The sequence below is a fragment of the Clupea harengus genome, chromosome 16 (assembly GCF_900700415.2).
Source record: "Clupea harengus chromosome 16, Ch_v2.0.2, whole genome shotgun sequence".
Taxonomy (NCBI): Eukaryota; Metazoa; Chordata; class Actinopteri; order Clupeiformes; family Clupeidae; genus Clupea; species Clupea harengus.
In genome coordinates, this window is record NC_045167.1 from 5,033,428 (window position 1) to 5,053,427 (window position 20,000).

The following is a 20,000-nucleotide window of genomic DNA, read 5'->3' on the forward strand; positions in this document are numbered from 1 at the left end:
ACCTTCCTTCATCAGTGTTTCGTTGAATTAGGCCCACAACACCTCCAGAAGGTTTAACAGTGGTGTCTGGTGTCCAAAACCAACCCCCCTCCATACTCGGGTTAGAACACATGCCACTACCAGAGACAACAACAGACACACCTCAAGAGAGACCTCGACAACATTTCACGTATCTCAGTTTTAGTTCTGAATAATTCACGACACCAAGTACTATCTGAGTGCAGTCAAGTTTAATCAGCTACACCATGTGTTTTCTGTGCTGTAATCTTGACTAGATCTTGACTATGACTTGCCAGTGGTTTGTAATAGGCTTTCCTGTAATGTGCCGCAGCAACATAAATAAAGTTGGAGAAAAAAACCTCCTGTCCTGCTTACTAATAACTGTCCTTCCTTTCATACTTCCGCTTTTCAACGCTTTTCAGATTGATACTGAGAATTGTTGCGCTTATTGGGTGTGTGTTCACTCGATGGATGTGAATCTAAAGTGTGTGTGTTCACCCAGGGGAAGACTCCGAAGGACAAGGCCCAGGAGGCCGGGGACCCCAAGCTGGTGGCCTACCTGGACAGTCACCTCAAGGGCCAGCCGCTTCCACATGAGGACCTGGAGACGGCCGTGTGACATGCGTATGTGTGTGTGGGAGGCCAAGCTGACGCCGGGCGCGAAGCAAATGGAACTTCGCTGAGGTCAAAGTTCACAAATGTCAAAAAAAAGGTCACCTTCTCCTCGGCCCTTCCTGAGACGGCATAAATATCTGTCTGTCTGGAGTGTTCTTCTCTCTGATTTTAACACACACACACACATACACACACACACAGAGAGAGAGAGAGAGAGAGTGGGGAAAACCAGGAATGGACACAGGGATGAGACATTGTTACATGTGGACATACCCTGCTCGGTGTCTCTTCCACAAGACTACTGTGAGCAGGACAGACTCAGCCTTGTCAAGGATGTTTTTTGCATTAGTGTATCTCTACCATGGCAGTTTGGGGTGTTTTTCTCTTTGACATGTATTTATTGGCTTTTATTATTATTATTGTTGTTGTTTTTTTTATTTATTGATTGGTTTATTTATTGAATGATTGATTGTAATGGGGGGGGGGACCGTGGGTGTAATTATTAGTTTTCCTGTCGGCACACCAGAGTTTGTAAAGTTAGATGGTTTTCGCAATCAGGTTGGATGGGTTTCGCATTCTTAATGCAGGGTTATTGTGGGCTGAAGACCGAGATCATGGTGTCACAGCTTTGAGTGTGTGACCTTTTGACCTTCTGACTGGGCCACCTGGATACATCCTGTCGTGTGCCAGAGGTGTGGTCCATAAGCTGAGAAAACATTGTGGCCCCACACACTGCCCTTCTATGACCCCCGACCCCTGCCCCTCAAGAAAGAGTAGTTGACTCACACAGGGATTCTGGGAGAAGCCACACATATTCGCATTCCTTAACACCAATTCACACAGGAGAAAGGTTGTGGCATCTGGAACACCAAACAGTGGACTGAGGGGACTAGGGTGCGGACCTGTGTAGTCCTACACACACTCACACTCACATACACACTCACACACTCACACACTCACACACACACACACACACACACACAAAGACGTTACCGGTGGTATCCCCATCATCCAGTGACTCATTTCTGACATATTCGTGTGTCGATTTTGAACTGACTGAGATCAACGCAAACAGCACTGGCAGATATCTCTCCATGCCCAGCTAAAAAAAAAACTCAAGAGTCAAGAAAATGGCTGACAAGAAGCCATTTTGGAAACTTGCTTCTTGGAAGCTTCTGGGGGATGTGTAGCATTGTGGCTAAGAATGAATCCTATGTGTCTATAAAGAGATCTATGTACAGTACATTACATTTGGATCTGTCATTTCCTTCGCCTCTGTTCTCTATGAGTTGTTTTGCGTGTGGTGGTAGTGTGACTGTGACTTATTTATCTTTAGAGAGAGAAAAAGAAAATAGCAGAAAGAAAAAAACAAACTGAGCCACATTCAATGCAATATGAATGGATGACATTTGTGCATTTTGTTGGTTTACGTTTACATTACATTAATGTTTTTAAATGGCCAAAGGAAGTGGTGGGGGGTGGGGGGTCTGGTTGGCCATGACACACGTCGAATTTTCCACGTGGGGTTGGAGTCGCTGACTCCGCGGTATCTTTAAGCAGCATTCACAATCCAGTGAAACGGGACCAACATGGAAGTGGCAACGGAAAAGACAACATTGACGTGTGCGTGCGACCCAAAAGGGGATTCCTTTGTAATGCTCACTCTCACACACACACACACACACACACACACACACACACACACACACACACACACACACACATAGTTTGGGAGGACGGGAGGAAGGCCGGGGGGCAAAGTCACCCTTCATTTTTATTCTGCTTTGGTTTCGTTCGCTTAGTTTTCAACACAGATCTGTGTTTGAGGTCACTAGCCAGAGATCTGTTGGTTAATCTCACCTTCGAGCTGCCATTCGGGGCCATGCACCACTCACTTGTCCAGGTCAGTGTTTGCACAGCTGTGAAAGTCAACAAGTACATGTTCTACCTGCTTCCACCTTCTCTGAAGAGTGATTTAAATATATATGACTTGATCTGATCTGATCTGATGTGCTATTTTATATTTTGAGTCTGATTATTATTTGTGAATTTTAAGCATTGTTGTGCACGGGATTCCGTTACCTCTTCGTTGGTGTAAACTGTTGGCATTATTTTCTTTTTTTTAATATTTAATTTATGAATTACAATAGAATGATCGTACATTTTATTTTGTACAAAGATGGAGCTACTTGAATGTTTTATCTTTTTTTTTTTTTCTTCAACATTTTTCTTCAATGTGAACGTTGTGACATCATATTCTCAAGTGGCTGAATGTCATGACTGAAAAAGTCATGTTCACCCCACCTCTTCCTAACAACCAAGTCATGTGGTCCAGAGAGGCCTTAGCCTAGTCGTGGAGTTACTGACCAAGAATACTAGAATATCAAGTGAAACGCTCCAACATGTCACCGTGATCTACAACACAAAAGCCACTTCACTGAAGTCTATCTATCTGAAGTCGAAAGGAAAAGAAAGTAAATATCACCGGTCATTGTGGGTTAACACGATCACACTTGCCTGCAGAAGAAACCTCCACGCTGGTTTCATGACCAGCTTTGCGTTGCGCTCACCCACCACTGTTTGGTCACCCTCCTAAGAAATCTGTGATTCTTTTAGGAAAACTCTCCGTTTACATTTTTGTTTTCACCTCACAGTTCCATCATGAGAAGGAACTGTATTGTGCCATAAGTTATTCATACTTCTAAAGCGAAACACTGAAGCAGACTCTGACCTGATCAGAAAACCAAAAAAAAAAAAAAGACCCTCTTCTGGACCTGAAGTTTCAAATACTTTCCATTTACTTTGCCAGTGTTATCATTCAATGTTATTTTGGATTAATATACAAGCATGCCAGATTGTACAACTGTAAAATCTGAACAGGTTTTTAGAATGACAATAAATAACAATAAAACATTGTATGGACTGAATGCGGGTTATTCATCGTAGAAGTAAGCTAGTTCCGTATGGTAAGTGCAGGCCTATACCAAAGTTACCTGTAATGTTATTGAAATTGTTTACCATATTATTGGATCATTAACATATTTTACAGTCTATATGTAAATCAGACCCTAGCTCACCCAATATGCTGCCCAACTCCTCCTAGTTAGGCTATGTATATTGATTCGTGATTCTGCAATTTGCCTTTGGGGGATCAATAAAGTAATCTATCCACCTAACTATCTATTAGTGTTATTTGTACTCGCTATAACATTAATATAGCCTAGTTGTGTGCATTACGCACTGATATTTGAGACTCGCTATGTCTGTATGGAAGTTCTAGGTTACTACTCAAAGAAGTTGCATTGTTTAGCATCACTAAACAACTTCTTATCTCGAGGTGAACCAGACCAGTTTACAAATTACCTCACAAATGTAACAATATGCTTGCCATGTTGTCTTTTGTGTGTGTGTGGGCAGTGCTTTCTCTCTGTTCCTCTTCCTCTAGATCCTCTGCCTCTTGTACCACTAGGACCTGTACCCTATTCTCATTCTCCTCTCTCTGTTCTTGTCTCTCGTTCCTCCTCTTCTCCTTCTGCCTGTCTTATCAGCAGTTCCTGCCCAGCCCTCACCGGCTTCAATGTGCAATGATGTATATGTTATCTATTTAATTGAGCAATATGACATCATCATCAGGGCAGTATATTTTAACTGTGATTGGTGACAGGAAAGCTTTTCAATGTCAAATCGTAAGCTTCCCACTTTACAGTAGGCTAGCACGTACATTATAGTGCCAAGGGGATATAACTCACTCACTGTTAAGTGTCTGACTGTGAAAGAGAAAAAATGCTCTGTGGGTCTGTAGAGTGTTATTGCAAGTACAGTCTGGTTAGTTTTCTTGAAGCTGACTCACCGAGGCCTAAGGTATCATAAGCTTCGTTTATTACAGTTCTGCAGACATGGGATGAAGGTCGTACCTCTGGCCGGGTAATAAACCGTGATAAGGATAAACAGCCCTACATCATCTTTTATACAACCAAACAGAAAGAAACACACATACTGTATATAAGTGAGCATTTTCTTTAACATATCCATTATAATTTGTTATACTTTTCACCTAACTCCAACCCCTTCTAGCCAGATTGGTTAAAACCTTTTGCAAAAAAAAAAAAAAAAACTTTTACTGAAATTCTCAATCAGATATTTCTTAAAATAGATAAAATGTTGTTATCTCCTTTCTCCTGGGTCACTTTGAAGTCAGTACGTCCCTCACATGGGGCATATCACATCCTATTCTCCCATCTGTATCTTAGCTAAACATCTGGAATAGCATTTTGAAACGGTTTCTCTTTCTTTGTGATTAAAGGTAACCTTGACATACTTGTAACGTGAAGTTGATTAGGTTAATGCAGTCATGACAGCACCACTGCAAATCCGTAGTCAGTCAATCCTCTTTATTGTATACACACCTACCGCCTTCTCCCGCCCCCAAGTCCAAATTCCCCAAGTCAGTTTCAAAACGTCACCTACCACTACTGGTTACATACACGATTTTCCTTTATTGTTCTCGTTTTTTTTTTTCCATCTGGGTTCGCGCGTCCGCCAACTCTGGGTGCATTGTGCAGCGCTTGTTTGTCTCTCCCGCCCCCTTCATTTGGGAGCTACAATCCGTGAATCTCAAATACTGTTGTGTTGTCATTCACATGCAAATCCCTTATATGCAAAAGATTCCAACAATCCTCCACTGTATCACAACTGTGGTTTCTCAGTAAAATGTATACCCGTGAACTCTGAACATACTCCCGCCCACTCTCTAGCCCAGGCTATGTGGATCTGCACAGCTTCAGCAGTTCTACAAGTATTGTGAACAAGACAACTGACCAACAACAACCAAAATGGCAGACCATGTGCAGAAATGGACTGTTCCAGGCAGTGAAGGCGATGTCACCACTTCTCATACCCTTTCCAAAGGACTGAACTGTCAACAGGCATGTGTATCTTTAACAGGATCTTGAACATTTATTCAAAGTTACATTTTTTCTACAAAATGCAGCAATGTTTTCACCCAAGCTTTGATTGTGTGAATGATTTTCACTAATAGGCTCAATAATGTTTCTTTGTTTGTTCTTTTCCTTGTAGTGGCAAATCGTCATCGTATTGGGGATACTAAGTTCGTAGTTTTTTTTAAATGGCTCCTCGCCTCTTTGACACTTGTCCTGTGTGCAACAGGGTTTGTAATGTCTGACCACGCAGAAGAGGGACCTTCTTAGCCATCAACCAACTGTGCCTTCACTGTGCATTCTTTAGTTTAGACCGTGTCAAACCTGTGAAGGTGTCAAATCATGAACAATGGCCAGGAGACTTCAAATCTAACGGTCGATAGCCGTTCTGTTCTGTCTGAAAGGCACTTGTAACAACACAGGTAATGCAGTATTTAGAAGAGTGCTATAGCAATTTGCTGAGCATATGGTATAACTTTACATTATCACTATAATTTTATTTTCACCAGTTACTTACTTTTCTATTGGTGTGCAGATACACATGTGACATTCACAATGGCAATGAACAGTCTCTGTGGCTGCTTGTCTTATGGTTTATGTTGTACCTTGCAGGAATGCTCTTCAATGAGAATTCTGGCCATCCACAAATTACATAAATAAAGGGAAGCTTCTCTTTTCAAAAGCCAAAAAGGGAGGACACACAGTCAAACCAGTAAATAGAGATCAAGATAGAATCAACATTTTGTAAGTTTCACGGATTTTTTTATTTATTTCAAATAATACTTCAAAATGTTTAAAGAATCAAAGCAAAGGTGCAAATAAATTTAAAAAAAAGGAACGCCCTTCTTTTGCACAGCACCACGAATGAAGGGAAAACCCCGCACTAGCTGACAAACCAGATGTAGGGCAACTTGGCAAGTGTCCTCATCTGCAGGGAAAGGAGAGGAGGAAAGCACGTAGGCCTATTGTTTGTTTGAGTATTTATTTGGCACGGAGTTTATTAGTGAGTCATATTTGTATGATGCTAAAGCAAAATAAAAGCGCCACATCAATCACCATGTTCGTCATTATTATGAGTGTCTTCATTTCTAACCTAGATCAGACTGCATTTTAGGCTATATTTTCTCTCTCGAGGGGCAAGCGTGCAGGGGATTAGTAAACAACATCACTAAGTCTGTGATACTGACATTGACAAGAGGCTTCCATATTGTCTGTACTTTTGATTACCTGAACAAATACGTAGCCTAATCGATAGTCTATTGAAGTCACGAAATTTGAAAGCAGCAACAAACAACACATTTAGGAGCTGCCCTGGCTGTCCGACGTTCCTAATAAAAACAGCATGTCCAAACTAGCATCGTTAAATCATTGTTGACAGAGCAGCAAAATAATTACAATGTTGTTGTTAAAATGCTAAAACCAAAGTAAAGGTTATGGTCATAGTCGTTGTTGTGGCTAGGCTGAAGTGAGGGCTGATTGTTACTGGAAACACTATACGACAAAACGTACCACTCAAAAGCGTTCGTTTCCAATCTCCGAGCAACTGGCTGTTGCTCAACATCTATTTCCAGCTCCAATGAAAGCTCAAACATACACGTTTAGATGCCCATATGCTCCATGGATCAACTCTCAGTTTTTAGCGATTTATTTTGACATGTCACTGTCTGTGTGAGCCATCACGGTGCCTAGCTGTAAGCCAGACGTGTAAAACCGCATCTGGACATTTTTCGCCCCGAACCGTCCTTCTGTAGACATCAGAAAACTATTTAAAATACTGAATAAATGCATTATATGGTACCTTTAACAAAACCCGCTTTCTGGAATGTTCTGGGTATGATGTAAACTCTAGAAAGTTGTATCCCAAGGTTGTGACGTGCTATCTGATGTCATCATGTGACATACGCGGAAATGGTCGAAGGCTTGAAAGTTGAAAGTGCTTTAAAGTTGTGGTGGTACGTGAGAGAAGGTTAGTTCGATGTGAGGTGTCGTGCTGTCAGCTACTCACTCAGTACTTAACTCTAGTCTACAAAGTGTCATGGAATCTCCAGCCACGGACACCGCGCTCCAAAAAACTCAGTACGTATAGCTTTTTCATAGCACCAAGTTACAAATATTGATCGGTAGTGTTGCATTTATTTTGTCACATTATCCAATTTACTGATTACTTGGTGCGCTAACAGTCATAAGCTTTTCCTTTCAATTTTAGCGAGCTAATGATGCCAACTTTCGTAACTTTACAGCCTTTAAACTGTCAGGACGCCGCTCTTTTAAGGCTGTATAATGGTAAAACGGTTTAAAAAGTGGCGTTTTTCGTCTGTTTGGATGCTACGAAAAAAAACGTCACTGTATATGCTTAAGCCATGCCGCTCAGTGCCACCAACCACTGCGTAAAACCGGCGTTGTTTTAAAGGGTATTGATCTCCTCCCTGTGATTTGAGGCACCTTGCAATGAATTGACAGTTAGTGTGTTTGAATTGACGGGCTATGTTAGCTATACAGTGGGCGAGTGGATATTTTGAATATAGCTATAAAGTCATCTTAATTGGGCAGCCTAGCAAGGGCATGTCTTGGCATGTACACTAACAACATGTGGTTGAATCTCATCCTTTCACCCTCCGCTACTTTGCTTTATCAGGCACATTGTATCTATATATTTAATATTAACATATAGTTAAAGGTGCCTTGAAGACATTTTATTTTTTTATTTGTTATTCATTTACTTATTTTTGGGCGTAATCCCTTACCTGCTTGACTCACCGTTCATAGTTCATAGAGTTATCTGCAGAGTGCTTTGTGAATTATTCCTTTATGGCTTCTCCGTGACTGTCGTCATTGATCCAAAGTTCACGATGTATCCTACTTTTGATGTTTAGAAGGCCTACTACTCACTGCGTATGCATACCATACCACTGGAGTAGGTGGCAGAAAGAACGAATCTTTCTAGAATGTCTCTTTGACTCTCACCCTTTTTTGTCTTACTGCCCCCCCCTTTTCCATATTGCGACAGGTAGAATAGACATTCTCATAGTATTCCTTTGGCTGTTTGTACCCTATCTTTGTCCTCTCTCTCACCAAAAATGTTTTCCTTGTGTTTTAGAGAACCAATGGATAATGAGCACGCGGGACAGGTAAATGGTGTAGTGCCGACCGTTCCCAAGGACAGCATCGAGCGTCTCATCCTCAGGGCCTACGCCAAAAGACTCAAGCATCCGCAGCGACAGGCCAGCGTCGCCACGCCAACGCCATCTCCCACTGAGACTAATGATAATTCTCAGAGGAACACAGTGCCGAAGAAGAAGAGGAAGACTGATCTGAGGAAGAATCTGACTAAGCTCCTGCCAAGCTGCATCCGCCCACAGGCCAAACAGCGTGAGGTTTTGCCCGTGGATGATGATGGACAGCAGCCTGCATGCCTGGACCCATTTGAAGGTCATTTACATAGTCTTTTTTCCTAAGTAACTTACTCACAGTTAGTGACACTAACAGTTTCATCATGAAAAGGAATAGTGTTGTGCCATAAGTTATTCATAATTCTAAAGTGAAACACCAAAGGACCCTCTTCTGGACCTAAAGTTTAAAATACTTTCTATTTACTTTACCAGTGTTGTCATTCAATGTTATTTTGGATTAATATACAAGCATGTCAGATTGTACAATAGGTTCTTAGAATGACAAGAGATGTATGAATCATTTTAGTCCATGCAACGTTGTATTGTTATTTATTGTCGTCTTTGTGTGTGAAAGCAGGCAAACAGGAAGAGGAAACTGAAGCGGTTGAAGTGGCCGACAAACTGGCACAGATATCAGGCACTGTTTCCTTTCTTCCGGGAGAGTACGAGAGCGACAACGGAGACGAAGGTCTGAATGCTCTTTCATGTTCACAGATCAAAGTAGTTGTCTGTGGCTTTGAGGTCTGTGATTGGGGTGACTCGTTAATGCTTAACTCTAATAGTAATGTCTGTCGTGCCTCAGATCGAATATTCCATTTCTCCTTTCCAGTGCCCGTCATATATCTTATGTTGGGACAGTTAGGAAACAAACCTCTAAAATACTACTCTACTTTGTAGCCCCAGATAGGCTAGTAGCTGAGCCTTTGCCCAAAGCAGGACCCCTCTGCTGTTAATGCTAGTTGTTATCATTTGTCAAGTTCTCAATCATGTTTGTCTGTCCTCCCCCACAGACCTTGTTCACGAGCTTGTGAAGTTGCTTCGTGAATCTGGCGACGAGTTGAATGAAAAGGTAACACACCCCTCTCAGAAAGCCACTTTGAAGAAGTTACTGAGGCTGCACTTCTTGCTTTGTCCAGGGGGTGGCACTGTGATCATGGATAATGGAGGGCTTTCAGTTGCCTCAGTTCTGCTCAGTTCCTCATTAAACTAAAGTAGCAGTATCACACCGAATGCATACTAAGACCAGTTTAGGGTTATGCACTTGAATAGAATGAAGTGAAGAAGTCAACTCAATGGGACACAGTTGTCGTGATGTTATTCAGGGTTTTTTCCAAGCATGTAATGGATTCTAAAGTGAAAGTGAAAATCAGTTTTCTCTCTGCAATTTGTTATGGAATCTGCACAATAGTTTGAGGTGGGGCTCCTTTGTTTTTCAAATTCTAGTATTGGTATCTTAGACATCATGCATTTACATGCATACTCCATTGTTGGTAACTTTTTTGCTTTTTTGTCTTCTCCCTACTTCCTCCTCCTGTCCGGCTCCATCTGTCTCCACAGATCAAGAACAACAAAGCTTTTCAGGAACAGCTCCAGAGGGCCTTCACCTACAGCTTTTTTAAAACGGTGATGAGTGGTTTCCTTGCGAAGCTCAACCTGACCCAATCCAACCCCTTCACGGAGTCCCCTGAGAAGACCAAGATCGCCATGACCTGTGACGTGGTGACCCGCCTCAGTACCATGGACACCCATCCCATGAGCCAAGCCATGGGCTTTGGGGAAAAGTACCTGAAGGACTACTTCACGCCCTGGGTCGTACAGAATGGAGGCTGGGTGAGTTATCTTTGGGGGGTGGGACAGGACTCTCTTAAAGGTTCAGTCCTTGATTAGGAATCCATTACACTTTCTGTCAGTTTCAGCAAAGTTCTCCTCATGGTCCTTCAGCTGGACGTTCTATGACAGACACACAGACACACAGACACACAGACACACAGACACACAGACACACAGACACACAGACACACAGACACACAGACACACAGACACACAGACACACATGACAGGTAAAATGTCTCCTTGGAGTGTGTGAATGCCCACCCAACCTATAGGCAGGTGGTTACATGTGTAGGTAAAGGGGCATACGTGGTCGGATGTTTAAAGGGGCACATGTGTAGGTAAAGACACATATGCCACACACACACACACACACACACACACACACACACACACACACACTCTGGTGTTCGTACAATCCTTGCTCTGTACATGGGGAAATAAAGAAAGTGGCAGTAGACTTGTACAGCTAATTAACTATTTTGCTTCAGGAGCATGAAAGGGAGGTGTGTATTTGATTGGCTGTTGAGCTCAAAATATCGTCAAACTTTTGCCCACATCAGGGACTGCAGTTTTAATCATAGGAGTTTATTTTTATGTTATGGTGTGGTTTAAATGTTTTTGTTTTTTCTTGTTTACAGAACCAAGTTTTCAGCCTAGACGAGGAGGAGGAGGAGGAGGAGGAGGTCCAGTGAGCTTTGGGGGAAAGGGTTTTTGGAATCCCTGCCACATTCCTATTGGCTGAGGCGTTAAAATGACAATTCCTCGTTGATTAATCTCAGGGTTACCTACATTGCTTTACTTCCTGAAAGCTGACTCCGTGATGTCTGCCCAAGGAAGCCACGTTGCTCTACTCAGGACATTTCAGGGTTTTTTTAGAGGTGCTCTAAGTCTCACTTGCAAGGAAAGGTCAGTCTTGAAGATGACTTGAGGTGAGCTGACCTCAGCCCAGGTCTGCCCCTGATGCTGACTGGACCCCAGCCTGAGACGGTACCTTCCCATTGGCTGCTGCTGCTGCATGGCAGTGTATGGGTTATGATAAGTGCCAAACACTATGCTGTGACCGGTTACCTCACAGGATGCAGCACCATGGATTGTTTGCATTAAACACTTGACATGTGCACTTTAAGGTACCCAGCCCAGTGTATGGGGTTGTATTTAGGATTTTGAAAGACTCTGAAGAGTTTATAAGCCTCTCTTGTTATGTTTTAGTTTTTTCTTTTACTTACTTAGTTGAAGATCTTAAGGTTTTTTTATTTGATTTTTTTCCTTGTTCTTTCTGGCTTGTACATGTACTGTATGAACTTAGTAATTGGTGGCTATATTCAATTAAACAAATATCATTTTTGTAAAGAATCATTTGTGTGCTTGTTATTTGTGTAATGAAGACGTGGAATTTGAATCGACCGCTTTTCCTTCAGAGACGTGAGTAAGCAGATAGAAACCTGAGCCGTTCACGGCACCTGTCTAACTTGCTTTCGGGCTACAGCCTTCGGTCAATGGGAGGAGGAGATGCCATCGATGTGTTTCGTCTACTTATGCAGGTGAACAGAAACACCCGCTACGAGTCACGAAATTCCCACCCTAGGACTTGGCGTGCGCAACATGACGGCGCTGGTTCGCGTATGCTACTAGAACAGACAAGTTATTAATATCTGCTACTATGCCTCAAAGTGGGAAGTACTCTCCGACGCGCTACATTACGGCCGTTTCGCCGTTAGCAGTGGCGCTCTTTCACACGTCTCCTGTTACGCGCATAGTTAAGGACTCTGACCAAACTCCAGAGAAGGCGTTACCAACTATAAAGATGCGCAATTCCAAAATCAAAGCTGTAAAAGCTAATACAAAACACGAACCGCCGAGCCCAACGATGGAGAACGAAGACAAGGCACCGTCGCCTCCGTCAAAACGCAAAGAGAACGCAGGTGTCGCACCTCGACCCAGAAAAAGGAGTTTTCGACCTCCAGATGTAAGGACGATCTTTGAACCCGTAAAAAAGGACCCCCGCGTGAAGGAGGAGAAGGGAGAGGGGCACTTCTTCTGTCCGGACACCTCGCCTGCGTGGTGCGACGTCTGTTGTCAGTCTATCTTCCAGGATCGACTGACGTGCACAGGTGAGTGAAAGGACCTCGTTGGTAATGAGATACCTGGAACACAGCAAGCCAGTGCACCCGTACTTTAATATGCGCAACTAGAATGGCAACTATAAAACAGGATGGATAGTCGTGCCTAAACATATGGCTCTCACAGTCTACAGCATTCTTAAAGAAACCAGATCCTGACACGATATTGTGTTATTCTCGTCTTGGTTTGAGCAAGTTCATAAGGGGAACAGAGTAATAAGATTTAGTAATCCAAGTCAGATGGGCGTCCGAGTCAGATTCAGACAGGAGGAATTTTGTAATGTGCATGAGGCTTACCGGAAAGTTAATTAAAAAAAAACAGGTAATTGCCCCCACGTTCCTTAATTCCTTACATTACTAGTTTGGGTGTATGAAGACGTCACGGAGGTATTTGCACGTTTATGCTTGCAACTGCACTGGCACACATACACACACCACATACATACACACACCAAGCCAAAGGCATGCTGACGGACTGGTTTGACGGAATATAGAAGTGCGCACACATACACACACACATTCCCACGTACACACATGCGCTCGCAGACCGGTTCTTATCCACTCATGTACGGCCTCAGACTACATATCAAGTACACTCTGCCATTGCCTGTACAAAACTCATAAACAAAATGATGTGTTGTAAATAACACATAATAGGATGGCTGGACTGTGACAACCCCAGAAGATCACTGTCATTCTACTCTATGATGTGAAGTGGTGTCATAGTGCCAGTTGTCTTGGTTCAGTGATTCTCCTGTTTGTTGACATAACACTACTAGACCCTATTGACTGCCCTCAGACACCCTACCTTACTTGCCCTGGTGTCTCTCTCTATCTCTCTCTCTCTCTCTCTCTCTCTCTCTTTCTCACACACACATACACACACATATATATGTATACACATGCACACACACACACACATATATATATGTATATACACACACACACACACACATATATATATGTATACACATACACACACACACACACACACACACACACACACACACACACATATATATGTATACACATGCACACACACACACATATATGTATACACACACATACACACACATATATGTATACACATGCATGCACACACACACACATATATATATGTATACACACACACACACACACACATATTTGTATACACACACACACACACACACACATATATGTATATACACACACATATATATATATATATGTATACACACACACACACACACACACACACACACACACACATATATGTATACACACACACACAAACAAGACGGTCTCCCATTCCTCTCTGCTGACCACAGTAGATATATTATATTCACACCTTCACCCGTGCCACTTCATCCACGCAGCTACGCTTGGCCTAATATCAGGAGGTATTGACTACACTGAATGCCTTGTATATACCAGTCTGTATAGGCAAAGCAATGTTTTGGGCTGAATTTCGTGAGTGATTTGAATTGCAAAGTATTACACAATCACTAGACCAGCGGCTATGGCAGAAACAGTACAATGAGTGTCAGTCAGCTCTCAGTGCTTGAGGGGGTGAGATGGGAGAAGAAGGCTTTATACTTCCTGTAGGTAGAAAAAATGTTATAAGATAGCATGCCATCTAAAGTTTCCATCAATCATAGGCCCACACAAATTGTTCCATTACATCCACAACAGTGATTCCTGTTAAACTGGACCTGGAGAAGGATTGCAAAGTGCAGAAGTATGGAGGCAGATGCAGAGCTGACAGGGTGATGGCCAATAGGAAAGGTTATGGCAGCACGACCTCTGGCTCTGCAGAGAAGTCTGTGTCATTGGAGGGGACCGCAGTGCAGTCGGTCAGGGTGTTCGTTTCCCAGGCAACGTGTTCAGTGTTAACCTAGTCGTTTCCCAGGCAACGTGTTCAGTGTTAACCCAGTCGTGGCGACGGGACAAAGGTGACTGACTCTGCTAAACTCACTTTTCCATGCCTTCAGTGTGATGCTGGCGCCCTGAGTGAGAGAGCGAGGGAAGTGTGTGTGTGTGTGTGTGTATGTGTGTGTGAGAGAGAGAGAGAGTGTGTGTTTCTGTGTGTTTCTGTGTGTGAGAGAGTGTGTGTGTGTGTGTGTGTGTGTGTGTGTGTGTGACTGTGAATGTTATTGGATCATCGAATGCGGGAGGGAGACGTGCAGAGTCACAGGTGTTTGTTTTCACCACAGCTTCACTGATACAGTTCCTCACCTTAATTGGCTAATTAAAAGGCACTGACGGAGAATATTTAGATAACATGTAGTTTATGTATTAAGTAAATATATATATATTTATTTTTTTAAACATCAGGTTTTTTTCAAATAAACTTGAACTTGGAGAGTATCTAGATAGCGTCTGATCCGAGCTGGGCCACATCCGATTTGCAGCAATTATGTAAGCGAGAACGGCTCGGTTGTGGCCATCATGGCGCCCCATCACCCTCGGTCTGAATGTCTGAATATACAAATGTCCTGTCGCCACGAACAGCATTTCCTTAATTGCCTTGAAGCATATATTTATCCGTTAGTAAGCACTCAATATATTTGTGTAACCACCTGCCTATAGGTTGGATGGGCAGTCATACACTCCAAGGAGACATTTTACCTGTCATGTGGTTCGTTAACAGTGTGTGTGTGTGTGTGTGTGTGTGTGTGTGCATGTGTGCATGTGTATACTTTATGTGTGTGTGTGTGTGTGTGAGAGAGAGAGAGAGAGAGAGAGTGTGTGTGTGTATGTGTGTGCCATCTTCAAGATATTCCAGGAAATTGCCACACTGTTCATCTTTCCCACACAGATTTAGTGTCTCTGTATGTGAGTGTTGGCATCTGTGTCAAGGCCCTGTGGATCAAATGCAGAGCACAGAGACAAGAAGGAAATACACAATGTCAGATACGAAGAGAGGGTTTCTTGAGTGGATGGTGGTAAAGGTTACAGCCTCAATTTAGGACAGAGTTTTCACATCCTAAAAGTTTCTGGAAATGTAGCAAGCGTGCCCATTTGTCAGTCATCCGAGTGTGTGTACATGCTTGTACATGCTAATACGCTAGTTAAGGATGTACCATTCTAATACGCTAGTTAAGGATGTACCATGCTATTACGCTAGTTAAGGATGTACCATTCTAATACGCTAGTTGCGGATGTACCATGCTAATACGCTAGTTAAGGATGTAACTGATGCCATTTCCCCAAGACCAGACCTATAGTGTCCTATTGCAGTCAGTATTTCCAAATAGAAATGGCAATAGATGAGATAAAACATAGCATGTCCTGTTATTTTCCCCTGTGACGTTTCCTTTTGAGAACTTTGAGGGAAATCTCAGCTCAGAGCACAGAATGTTCAGTGAGCACTACTGATAACATCAGCAGGCACAAGACATTGATTGGATTGAGTGATGTGACCCAGTTGCCTAACATGTTCTCTGTTCTGGGTTTGATTAGAAATAGAAGGAATCGAGTGCATTCAGCATCTGGTGTAAACCAGTCTAATCTAAATGTTACATATCAACATGAATCTGTCATACCTTCTACACTAATTGTCAAGCTAGCTCTCCTGAACATTAGATATCTTTTAAACAAGTCATTTTTAATAAATGAATTTATTTGCACATATCAACGTTTTTTCTTTAACTGAAACATGGTTGGATCAAGCAAGCAGTGTTTCAACCCTCATTGAATCAGCTCCCCCAAACGTCACTTTTATGCGTGCTACCAGAACAGGCAAAAGGTATAGCCAAACTTTTCAACGAATCTTTTCAGTGTAAACACTGACTACATATCATGTGAATACCTATGTGCTCTGTCCTTCTCATATTTTGTTAGTAACTATTTACAGGACTCCCAAAAACTCGGCTTAGGTTTTTCTCGATGAGCTAGCTGAACTTTTGTCAGTAATAATTTGTCTTATTACATCAGGATCTCAACTTGTTATGCAGGCAAAGCAAAGGAACTAAATGCACTACTTGATACATTTAGCCTAACACAGCATGTACAGGAGCCAACTCACTGGATACCCTGGATGTTGTCATCACAAAGAGTCTCAATGTCTCTACAGCCATCCACAACTTGGCTTTATCTGATCATTTCTGTGTGCTCTTGGATGTGTTTATGTCCCTACACATTCAGAACAGATCTATGACTGTTAGAAAGAGAGTCATAAATGATCACACTAGTACTTTCTTTGAGCAGGCACTTTCAACGACCTTGCGTCGACTGCCAGACTCTGTAGTTTGGTGAATAATGTCTAATAACAAATAATTATTATTATGGATGACATGGCTCCAGGAAAAGTTGAGTAAGCCACCGACAAAGAGAAGGCACCACGGAAACAAAATCCAAGACAGAAAATGGCGCAAACTTCAGGTCCGCTATCAAACTCATAAAGAGATGCTCCGCACTTATAATGCTAAGATATGCAAAGCAAGACAGTCTTTCTTCTCCGAAATCATCAGTAGAAATCTAAACAATATTGACAGGCCAGTGGTCTCCAGCGGCCAGCGATAGCTGCGGCGTTGCCACGACAGCCCGGGGGTCTTGGCGACGGCCAGAGAGAGTCGCCACATCGTTTCTGACAACCAGAAAGAGTCATTCTGGCATCGTTCTGCCGGACGAGCCCCCAATTATGTTAGGGGAAAATTCACTCTTAAGTTATCTCAGGACTCCGGAGTTGTAGATCCGTATATTTATTCAATAACAATTGCAATCGGGCTCACTCCCAGCACAAGGATGAAAGCAAAGCCATGATAAACACATCGCACAAGGTTTATATAAACAGAAGTTTAGCGTTCAGCAGGGATAACCACGTGGTGGATCTCTGACGTCCGAGGCTCCCTATATTGCAAGGATGGCAGTTTTGCACAAGGTCGGAAGAAGCTTATCACCTCTGGTCTAAACATGCTCTTGTACATATGCAGACTAAGTGGCACCTAATAATCTAAGTTACACACACACAGAGAAACACAGAAAAGCCATGTTCCTGCTGTCATAAGCACATGATTCATACAAGGTATATATTAATACAAGGCACTTAATTCATATATTCTTAAATCATTAACAGTTCTTGGAAATTATCTCCATCAAGGAGGGTCATTGCGTTGTTCGTCCACCCAGAGGGCCAATACCGATGAACAGCCGGGGTCTCTGCCACGGGGTCTCTGCCACGGGGTCCGCCGCCCAGAGAGGTCTTGATAGCCCAGGGGTCTCCTGTGCTTTGCTCAGGGCAGTGCTCCTCTGTGTTAGTGTATTGTCTGTGTGTGTGCGTGTCTCTCTCTGTGTGTGTGTGTGTGTGTGTGTGTGTGTGTGTGTGTGTGTCTATGTGTGTCTATGTGTGTCTATGTGTGTCTAGTGTATCCGTCCACCCTTGCTGTGTGTCTGATGTGATTCGGCGAATCCCCTAGCGATTCTCCCTGTCTGTGTGCCCTGTCTAATAAATGCCGTGGTGAATGCCAAGAGAAGCCTTGACTCTGGTCGTCGCAACAATATTAAACCATTAACGGCCCGTATCCAATCTACGATTGGTGGGCAAAATAATCGAAAAAGTAGTTTTTAATCAACTAACCTACTTCTTAACATCACAGCACTGAAACAGCTCTCATTAAGGTTTTAAATGGCACAGGTCTCAATACTGATACAGGCAAAACATCAGTCCTAGTGTTATTGGACCTCAGTGCAGCCGCTGACACTGTTGATCATAATATCTTAATACACTGACTGGAACAACATTGGGTTGGATTTTCAGGTATGGTAATCATGTGGTTCAGATCATACTTACAAGACAAGAGATAAAAGATATACCTCAACACCAACGTCCTTGACCTGTGGTGTCCCCTAGAGGTCATCGTGGGGCCGTTATCATTCAACCTGTATATGCTCCCGCTTGGGCAAATCATAAAAAACAAAACAATTTCTTATCATAGCTATGCTGATAACACCCAAATTTACTTAGGCCTCTCACCTAACAACTATGGCCCCCTAGAATGTCTTTGCCAATGCATTGACCAAATGAACTGCTATGTGTCTGCTATATTAAGGAATGCTGCTCATCTTGACAAAAAGGGACTTAAAGCGAAAGGCACTGTTAAAAACCTTGGTGTCTTCATTGACTGCGATCTTTGTTTTAAAAAACCGATAGCAATAACTAATCAAAAAACATAGAAAAACTGACATTCTTATGAAAACCAAACAACTGACCCCATTACTCCAATACTTAAGTCCTTTCACTGGCTTCCAGTAAGTCACAGAATGTACATTAAAGCACTGCTGCTTGTTTTATAAGTCACTAAATGGGACAGGTCCAAATTTCCTCTCAGATATGTTTCAGTTGTTCACACCTACAAGACCCCTCAGATCACTGGAGATCTATTTGTGAAAGGTGCTATATAAATAAACACACACACACACACACACACACACACACACACACACACACACACACACACACACCACACACACATATATACAATACACTGCTTGCCCATGAATGAAATCCCTCTCTCTTTCTCCCTCTCTTAAACTCACACACACACACACACACACACACACAGACACACCATCTTTTTCACACACACACACACACACACACACACACACACACACACACAATCCCACAAACAAAACAGCGCAGCGCTCCATTGTGCTTGCTCCCTCAGACACACTGTGATGGTCTATGTGCCTGTGAGTCTGCGGCCCATCCCTGTAGTTGAGGGGTTTCCCCTGCCCAAGCGATGGCCACCAGTGCAGCCTGGTGGCCCAGTGTGTCTGTCCCCGTCACCCAGCTGTCTGTTTGCCCAGCGCAGTCACAGTGTGGTGGGAGATGACTCAGGACGGTGTGACAGGTTAATGACCTGAGCGGACACAATGGGCTAGCCCGCTGAGACAGCTGACACGGAGACAACTGCAGCTCCGTTGCTTGCTCGTGCACACACACACACACACACTAACACACACTAACACACACACACACACACACACACTCACACACATACACACACCCACTCACACTCACACACACACACACACCACACTCACACTCACACTCACACTCACACTCACACTCACACTCACACTCACACTCACACACACACATACCACACACACACACACACACACACACACACACACACATCCTCTTCTCCCTGTTCTCTCTCCGACTCTGTCTCTCTCCCCCCCCTCTCCCTCACACACACACACACACAGACTCAGGGGTGGGTTAGCAGGGATGAATGACAAGGGGCCACTGTCATTCTGTGAGGGGAACAGCGTGGGGTGGGGATGCCACCAGTCCACCAGTCAGAGAGAGCCGAGCTGGACACACACACACTGAG

The 20,000-nt window shown here is 43.1% G+C and overlaps 3 protein-coding genes and 1 long non-coding RNA gene across 10 annotated transcripts in view; all 4 read left to right on the top strand.

The window, feature by feature from the left end:
• dgki (diacylglycerol kinase, iota) overlaps positions 1-3,531 on the top strand; it is an 85,267-nt gene extending 81,736 nt beyond the window's left edge. For all 6 annotated transcript variants that reach the window (XM_031583168.2, XM_031583166.2, XM_031583170.2 and 3 more), the window contains one exon: positions 503-3,531. In XM_031583168.2, coding sequence (XP_031439028.1) covers positions 503-619 — 117 coding nt within the window. In that variant the 3' untranslated portion in view covers positions 620-3,531. The remainder of the gene's footprint in view (positions 1-502) is intronic.
• A 2,123-nt stretch (positions 3,532-5,654) lies between these two features.
• Positions 5,655-6,608, top strand: LOC116224153. The gene is made up of 2 exons (XR_004165461.2): positions 5,655-5,974; positions 6,165-6,608. It is a non-coding gene; the product is annotated as an uncharacterized LOC116224153 (long non-coding RNA).
• An 832-nt stretch (positions 6,609-7,440) lies between these two features.
• Positions 7,441-11,908, top strand: LOC105902584 (apoptosis facilitator Bcl-2-like protein 14). 2 transcript variants are annotated; one of them, XM_031583100.2, is made up of 6 exons: positions 7,441-7,628; positions 8,650-8,981; positions 9,297-9,410; positions 9,733-9,791; positions 10,280-10,552; positions 11,194-11,908. In XM_031583100.2, the coding sequence occupies exons 1-6, from the start codon at positions 7,588-7,590 to the stop codon at positions 11,245-11,247; spliced, it is 873 nt and encodes a 290-aa protein (XP_031438960.1). In that variant the 5' UTR covers positions 7,441-7,587; the 3' UTR covers positions 11,248-11,908. The 2 variants fall into 2 exon arrangements, with proteins under 2 accessions (XP_031438960.1, XP_031438961.1); XM_031583101.2 differs by having other exon boundaries at positions 7,443-7,628; positions 9,300-9,410.
• A 351-nt stretch (positions 11,909-12,259) lies between these two features.
• The window catches only part of rassf3 (Ras association domain family member 3), an 81,603-nt gene continuing 73,862 nt past the window's right edge, over positions 12,260-20,000 (top strand). The window contains exon 1 of the mRNA XM_031583097.2: positions 12,260-12,666. Coding sequence (XP_031438957.1) covers positions 12,360-12,666 — 307 coding nt within the window. The 5' untranslated portion in view covers positions 12,260-12,359. The remainder of the gene's footprint in view (positions 12,667-20,000) is intronic.